The following is an 8143-nucleotide window of genomic DNA, read 5'->3' on the forward strand; positions in this document are numbered from 1 at the left end:
CCTGCGCGGGGAGACCCCAATGGATTTCTAGTCCATCTCCTTAACCTGGGCGGAGGCCTGTCATGACATCTACTTTTTCTCATGCCATTAACAGGCCTGGAGCCAACGTCAGGAAGGGGTCCGATGAGGGGCCTGCTGTAAAAACCTTGGAGATGGAGGCCTCACATGTTGGGGATCTCGGCTGCTTCGTTTTCATGGCAAGATGTGGTGTTGTTAGGATATTCCTACAGAGCCTGTGACAGTTTCTCAGCGGAAGAACTGGGATCCAGGGTCAGAGACGTCTCCTCTCCTGGAGGAAAATACAAGCCTTAGTGGTCTTGCTGGAAAATCTGGTAGAGGCGCACAGCCCGGCTTGAGGGGAAGGATTCAACAGACCTTCCCTGGTGGTCTAGTGGTTAGGATTCGGCGCTCTCACCGCCGCGGCCCGGGTTCGATTCCCGGTCAGGGAATGAGCTTTTGCCCTCCAGCGGCGGTCGTGATCGCAAAATGCCGCACTACAAACTCAAGCGCTGACGGCCTCGTCGAGAAGCACGGCCGAGGAAAAAAGACCTCCTTCGAGCCGGAGTCGAACCAGCGACCTAAGGATTGCTAACTTGCCACCTACAGTCCTCCGCTCTACCAGCTGAGCTAAAGCTGGGGAACATTAGTCTGTATAAGAAGGGGAAGAAGGGGAAGAAGGGGAAGAAGGGGGGAGAAAAAAAGAAAAAAAAAGTGAGGAAGTCATAGGTTCGAATCCACACCGTCACATAAAATATTTGATTTTATCGATTGTTTAGTTTCTAAGTTTGATTTAAAAAGTAGTGTGTGTATTTGATTTTTATCGATTGTTTCATTTCTAAGTTTAATTTTTCTTTTTGAAGTAAACCATTTGAATTCATTATAAAATTTCATCCATAATACTAAGATAGTCATTTTTGTCCAAATGCATTTAAGGTAATCATTTATTATGACAGTAGGGGCAAAATAACCCCCTTATTACTGCATTCACACTATATTGTAATATATTCAGAGTTAAAAGGAACAGCTACTTGACACTGAATGCAACTGAACACTGATTTTTATTACATGCAATAAAACAAATAAATACAACACACCAGTCTTCATAGAGAAACAGATTTATTAACTATATACATATTAGAAAAATGTGGAAAAGTACTAAATTCACCATATGGAACAACAAAAGAACACAAACATAAAAATAAGCATTTATGAACTATATAAAATATAAGTATATAAAAATATATGTATGTGCACTGTACTTATATATAATAGTTTATTGTTGTTTAATATTTATTATATATTTCAATATGTATTATAGTGTAATTATACATACTCACATATACATATTACAAATATTTTTGTATTTTATTCAATATTGTTTTCATAATAATAATAATACAAGATTAAAAAAAAAGTGCACAGTATAATACTTTAAAATGAAATATGGCTGGAAGATTAAAAAAAAAAACCCAGAGCTGAGCCAACCAAGAGAGCAAAATGAATAAATCACACAGACACACAAGTGTTATTTTCTCATATTCTGTAACCACTGCTCCTTGGTAATTGTCTCTTTATTTGGGCAAAATATTTTGCCTTTGTACTGGCTATGGCCAGTTTCTTGTGTACGAAATTGGCCACACTTTCTGCACGTATTTGCATTTACAGTACGATTGTACGACCGTTTGGTTGGGGTGGCTGTGACATTTGCAGGTGGGTCAGAGGAAATTGCTCCAGGGTTAATGGTGGAAAATGGGCCTGGGCAGGGCAACAGTACCATCTGAGACACAACAGGGGCAGTGGGTGTGTCAGGAACCAATGATTGTGGTGCTGTCGGCCTGGGATAAATTGTCCTTAGCTGGCTGAACGTGGCTGAACGCTGAGGGTGCAAGGCTGATGGCTCAAATGAAAATGCTGTGGCAGATGTACAGGTAGCTGAGGGCTGGATCTTTCTAAACTTTGTCTTTGCCTGTCCAGCTGTGTCTTGTGGCATCTGGTAGCTATGCAACTGGTGGCTATATTGTGGAGGCACAACAGGCTGCACTTGTGCTGGAGGCAGAGCATCCAATGCCACTGGACGTGCCTCAGGAAGATCCAGCCCTTGCAACAGCACTGAGACCTCCTGACCCTTTAAACGTTCATTGTGCCATGTTGTAAGGGTCCTCTGATTTACCTCAACTAGCTGAAGGGTTGTTTCGCTCATCACCGTTCCATTGCTCAGGATTAGCTGCCGAATTCTTCTGTAATCGTGAAGAATTAGATCCCATCTTGACAGAGATTGTGTCCTCTGTTTTTTGGGGCTTCGGTGGATGTTACACAACCTTATGAAAATCATTTCAACAAGGCGACAACAATTAGGCCACTGTGCTGGAGAGCCGCTAGAACCCAAAACACATCTCTTTGTGCTGTCGACACCAGGAGTAAAGACAGCTTTCTTTTTAGGGGACCTAAAACGTCCTGTAAGTAGCCTGTCTTGATGACGAGCAGCATACATCACCCTGTCTTTGTCAAATTGGTCCAGGTTCTGCCACAAACCCACAATGGTCGCAACTTGTTGGTTGGTAAGTGTGAGGCTCGCCTGTGTGCGCAGCTCCACCAGACACTCCGCCAACTCATCCACCCGGTCCATTCCAGGAATGCAGTGCTTGTCAACAACCTGGAAAAATATAACTGTTGGTTAGATAATTACATGCTGTTAAGTGAGTTTGTGGATTTTCTGCTTAAGGGCGAATGAATAAATGAGAAACAATTGGTCTAGAAAAGACAATTTTACCATTGCTGAGGGCAGTGGTGCAGCTGGTGGAGTCTGGACACCGGGCACTGGTGGAGCCTGGAAACAGGGCAGTGGTGCAGCTGGTGGAGCCTGGACACAGGGCACTGGTGGAGCCTGGAAACAGGGCAGTGGTGCAGCTGGTGGAGCCTGGAAACAGGGCAGTGGTGCAGCTGGTGGAGCCTGGACACCGGGCACTGGTGGAGCCTGGAAACAGGGCAGTGGTGCAGCTGGTGGAGCCTGGACACAGGGCACTGGTGGAGCCTGGAAACAGGGCAGTGGTGCAGCTGGTGGAGCCTGGAAACAGGGCAGTGGTGCAGCTGGTGGAGCCTGGAAACAGGGCAGTGGTGCAGCTGGTGGAGCCTGGACACAGGGCAGTGGTGCAGCTGATGGAGTCTGGACACCGGGCAGTGGTGCAGCTGATGGAGTCTGGACACCGGGCACTGGTGGAGCCTGGAAACAGGGCAGTGGTGCAGCAGGTGGGACTGGTGGACCTATAAGGAATGAGTCATCTAATGCCACAAGATTTGTCACTGTGGCTTCCTCTCCCAACAAATCAATGAAACCCTCATCCTCTTCCCCTTGCTCCTCCACATCTATCTCCTCCAGCAACTGAGAGGTCCTATCGGAGGTAGGGCACATGTCCTCCAAGGGCTGACTATTCTGCCTCAACAAATATTGCACTCCAATGAGCTCCCCTGAGGAAATATTTGTAACAGGAAACATTTTTAAAGGAAATTAATCAGAAAGGTTTATTAAAATGCAGTAAATCTTTTTGTTGTCAGCTTGTGCATGAACAAAAAATCTGTAATTCAGAGGGCATCATAAAAAAACAGGGTTACTCTATATTCTAGTATGAATTTTATTTTCTGCCCTGACACCTAGGACACAGAATCCAGTGTACAAAAATTCTGGTAGTATTATTTTTCTCTGATCTGTCAAAAATTACATCATTTTTGTCCAGAAACACTTGTAATTTTACCAAAAACATTGTGAACTGCATTTATCAAAATATATTTACCTGTGTATACTGCAGGTGGAGTGAAGCTAGGGACCAATTTCCTGCCATACAACTTGTTGTAGTTCTCATTGACAGAGTAAACCAGCTCCCCTGTGTAAGTACGCAGGGTTGAACTTCCACCTGCAACAGCAGCAGCAGCCCGGTCCTGATTCCAGCGTAACAAACCTTCCAGGAGGTAAATCTGGAAGTTCAGGCTGTTTGCGCTGTTCCCTAGAAAAATAAATAGAAAGCCAAACATTGTTTTAAGAAACTGCAAAAGAGAAAATATTATCTGTTAACTGCAAATATCTAAATAAACAGGAATTAGTGGCAAGATGTGGTATAATTTGTCATGACAAACCTGGAATAAATCTGTTTAGGTGGCAGTGAAATGATTCCAGGGATGTGGAGCCTCTGGCACACCTATACGTTTTTAGAACCATCCCACCCTTGTTTATGGTTCCAGTTTCCGTGTAGAGTGGCATATCTGGAGGGTCCTGGATACAGGTGACGTGCCGTCTCTGGACATGCCAGATGTGCTGCATCCTCACACTGTCAAGGAGAGGAACACCAAGGGCATCATTCCCCTTGCCACCCATGAGCTCTCTGATGAGGATATCAAGGAGGCGGATAGTGGTTTCCTCTCCTCGTGTTCTCCTCCTGCAGTGTTGGGCCAGCTCATCTTTGCTTATATGACGGTCAAGCTCTGCCGCTGTCATTGCAGGCCAGCCCTGTTGGGTGAGTTGCTCCCTCTTGGCCCTTCTCAGCAGAGTGAGATCCCCTGCGTCCCACTCAAAAATACAGGACGACAACCTACCCATAAAAGTAGGGTACAACTGGTGAGCATCAGTGGTGCACCCTACTGCCAAACGTCGCATAAAATGCCAAATGTCTAGGCGAACAATGACATCGGGCCAGCTGCTGAACCGTCTCTTCAGTTTAGTCTCTCCCACTTCCTTGCAACAGTCACAGTCCACATACAGGATAGTGGGAGGATCAACACCAGCTCTCTGGTACCTCTCCATAAGCCCTGCAGCCATGAGGTCTAACCCAGCCCCTTCATTCGCAGTCAGGACACTCATCAGCACCTGACCTACCTCATTGCCTACTGAGGTAAGCCACTGTGCTGTGCCTTTTGCAGGCCCACTCAACTTCTTGGTGATCTAAAAGAAACAATAAACATAGCAAATAATACAACATACATCCAAATCAGTAACATTGAAAAATAAAGCTATTTTGGTCTAACAATTCATTATAGAAAGGGGTACAGTCATTAAAGCAGCTCCTCTAACCTTCTTAGTTGAATCCATTTTTAAAATTGATCCATACGTGGATGTGATGCTGGCCTTGATGTGATCGAGCCTGTTGAGGATGTCCTGACTGTATACAGTGAGGAGCCATTTGTAGCTGGGTACTGGAGCAAGTGGTGGTGGTTCCTGGAAGTGCAGTGGCTGCAGGCCAGGCTTATCTAAAAAGGCCACACACTCTGATGTGTACCGAGCCACACGTTTTAACCACTCCTCACTGTGGTTCTCCCTCAGCTGGCCGATGATCCTCACTGGGCCATTCCCCATGCCCCTCTCACGCAACAAGCGAATAACTCGAATGTCACAGGCATACCTTGGAAAAAAGTATTTATTCAAATATCTTATTATCAGGTATCTAATTATTGTAGGAAGTATTTATCAAAAAAGGTAGCATATGAGCAACATGACTGCAAAATATTTACTTGCGTGTGAGGATGATCCTGAATTCAGATCGATGGGCCAGGTCCAACTGCTGCAGCACAGCATGACTCCAGGACAGGTAGCTGGTTCTACATCTGGTACAGATCAGGGTCTCTGTCACCAGGTTGTAGTATCTGTCAATATCTAACACCTGTCGTACTCTCCTGTGCAGACCACCACCACACAGCTGATGCCTGGCACAGGCAGGATTAGTACACTGGAGCCGCACCTTCCATAGCCTATATGGCATCCAGAGCAAGAGCCGCTGTGAAAAAAATCTATCAGGTGCTGGAGCTTGGTGGTACAACAGGGCTGGTGGTGGGGGGTGATACCACAGCTGCAGGTTTTCACGCAGCTCCAGCTTACCCTTTGCACCAACCCTAAAAAGTGCTTCCGACACCCACTTCTGGTCCTGCTGTGGCATTGTCTGTGGCCACAGTAGTGGGAGATCCGCAGGGTCTTCTGGCTGAGATGAGACCTGCTGATATTATCAAAAACATTGGTTTAAATAAAAGTTAAGAGAGCATTAAATAAAAGGCATGTTTATATTTTGAATGACATCTTACTGTGCTCCTCACAACAGCAAACTCAGAATTAATCGACGGTGTTGCTGTTTCTTTGGTGTGTTGTGATCTCTGAGCTGGAGGAAGGAAGAAGGAAGAGGAGGACTTGATGACAGGCCGATGAGGTTTGGGGGATAGAGGAGGACGAGCAGGACGACGAGGATCAGAGGGTGGGCATGAAGCTGCAGCTGAACTGGAGTGCTCTAATGTCTGTGGAGTCAAACGTTATGATTAATCTATAAAGGGGATTGGATTTTTTATGAAATAAAATGATGTAGTGTCATGATAAAAGAAGTCATGATGTCTTTCATATTAACCTGAGAGGTTTTCCTCTGGATGCTTAAATTGGGTTTCACTGCTGCCACATGTGAGCCTCCAAACCTTGACTTTTCAAACTGAAAGGAAAATGTTAGGAAAAATATAGGAAAATGTTGAGATGTTTCAATGTCTGCAGTGATACCTGCAATCGTAAGGTCTGCTCACCATTGACAATGTCAGCTTAGCTTTCTTTGCAGGATGTGACACATCACTGATGGAGGGTGTGCTTTGTGCAGGGGTGCTCTGTGATGCATCCACTGTGACTGGTGGATGAACCTGTGATACATGCATTAAGATATACCACACACATAATATTATACAGTCCTCCTAATGCCTCATTTTAGATATGAAGACACATTGATATTGCAAACACATCTATCTAGTTATGCAACTTGAACTAGGCTAATTGAAGTTACCTTGTGAAATCCACAAATACACTTCTGAGCTTCCTTCAGAAGGGTGGTCTGCCCCCTCATTTGCAGAGGGCATTTTTCTATCTGTGAACATAAAGTGTAGCTATGACACTGTAGTCCATGTTATCTCAAAACAGTCATCTTAATTATATCAATATTACATTGTATTTACATTGTAAATAATTACTTATCCATACACATAAATAAAAATAGCACAATGTATTATCATAAGAGTTTATTAGTTCACCCATGAATCTAGCTACATAATTTACCTTCTGATACAACTCATGCCATCTTTTTTGTCGGGGAGAAGGTCTATTCCCCTCCCTCGATGGCCAAACTCCTGTTCGGGCAAAACTCTCCAGACGCGCAAGCCAGTCAGCATCGCTCATGCCTTTGTGTGACTTAGTTGAAGCCATGTCGTTGCCTGAAACAATACAGAGCATGTTACACTAACTGCCATTGTAGCCCGGCAACACGGCATTAACCCTCCTGTTGTGTTCATTTCATGTTAGCTAGTTTTGTGTTCCTGGTCCAAAATGACCACCACATTATAGCAGTTTATAAATCCAAAATAATACATACTGTATATCATCACCTAATGTTGTGATAGATCTTTTTATCAACTTAAGTTTTTGTAAACATTAGCCTACAAGTTTTTAACTTCTATTTGCTATTTATGGCCTGTATGCCTCATTGACCTGGGCTCATATAACTTGTTTTGGAGTAAAAAGTATAATGTATGGATATAACAAATACTCAGATTAAACATTGTGTTATTTCAACTGTGTACATCTGATAAATGGGCATGTGCCTGAATTTATTTTTATACATGTATTATATTCTCAGTCATTCAAATGACCACAGGTTAAACAAAACACCCAAAAGTTAAACATTATTCAAATTTATTTTGTGTGTTCAGATAATCAATTAAGTACAATGAGATTTATTGTACATTGATTTATCCATGTCCCAAGAAGTAACATACACTATCAGATATGCACTATCAGATATGCTATCTTACTATACTACAACGTTAATCCTGTCAATAAATAAATAAATTAACGTTACTGACAAAAATAAGTTAGGTATAAGTTAGGTAACGTTCAAAAAATAAGGTTTGCTTGCTAAAACTATTAACATTACAAATAGAGCTGCGGCAATTAACTTATACCCTATTATTTACACAATGACAGTTAACGTTAATTTACCTGATCATTTGAGGTAATCGTAAGGTAAGAAAACGTAAGCCATTTCATTAACAATAAATACAATAACTGTAAATAACATACCTGAGCAGCTTGCGGAATACAAATAACAGCGGAGATTGTGCTACGTGCGGTGATTGGTCTATG

At 43.3% G+C, this 8143-nt stretch overlaps 1 protein-coding gene across 1 annotated transcript; it reads right to left on the reverse strand.

The window, feature by feature from the left end:
- Positions 1 to 1429: 1429 nt before the first annotated feature.
- LOC309491347 (uncharacterized protein) lies at positions 1430 to 6911 on the reverse strand. Its single transcript, XM_082190377.1, has 10 exons — positions 6792 to 6911; positions 6541 to 6651; positions 6375 to 6452; positions 6061 to 6267; positions 5497 to 5972; positions 5060 to 5387; positions 4129 to 4930; positions 3789 to 3998; positions 2771 to 3465; positions 1430 to 2653 (listed from the first exon to the last, which is right to left on the reverse strand). The coding sequence occupies exons 1-10, from the start codon at positions 6849 to 6851 to the stop codon at positions 1526 to 1528; spliced, it is 4095 nt and encodes a 1364-aa protein (XP_082046503.1). The 5' UTR covers positions 6852 to 6911; the 3' UTR covers positions 1430 to 1525.
- Between the last annotated feature and the right edge of the window lie 1232 nt (positions 6912 to 8143).

The sequence above is a fragment of the Leuciscus leuciscus genome (genome assembly GCF_965113295.1).
Source record: "Leuciscus leuciscus genome assembly, contig: HAP1_SCAFFOLD_83, whole genome shotgun sequence".
Lineage (NCBI taxonomy): Eukaryota > Metazoa > Chordata > Actinopteri > Cypriniformes > Leuciscidae > Leuciscus > Leuciscus leuciscus.

Bases quoted from the DNA above. Each gene is read 5' to 3' on its own strand.
- LOC309491347 (XM_082190377.1), bottom strand. From the start codon at position 6,851: ATGAGGGGGCAGACCACCCTTCTGAAGGAAGCTCAGAAGTGTATTTGT. The intron at 5,973-6,060 runs GTAAGATGTCAT...TAATATCAGCAG, and splicing joins TTGCTGTTGTGAGGAGCACA to GTCTCATCTCAGCCAGAAGA. The intron at 2,654-2,770 runs GTAAAATTGTCT...ATATTTTTCCAG, and splicing joins CACCACTGCCCTCAGCAATG to GTTGTTGACAAGCACTGCAT.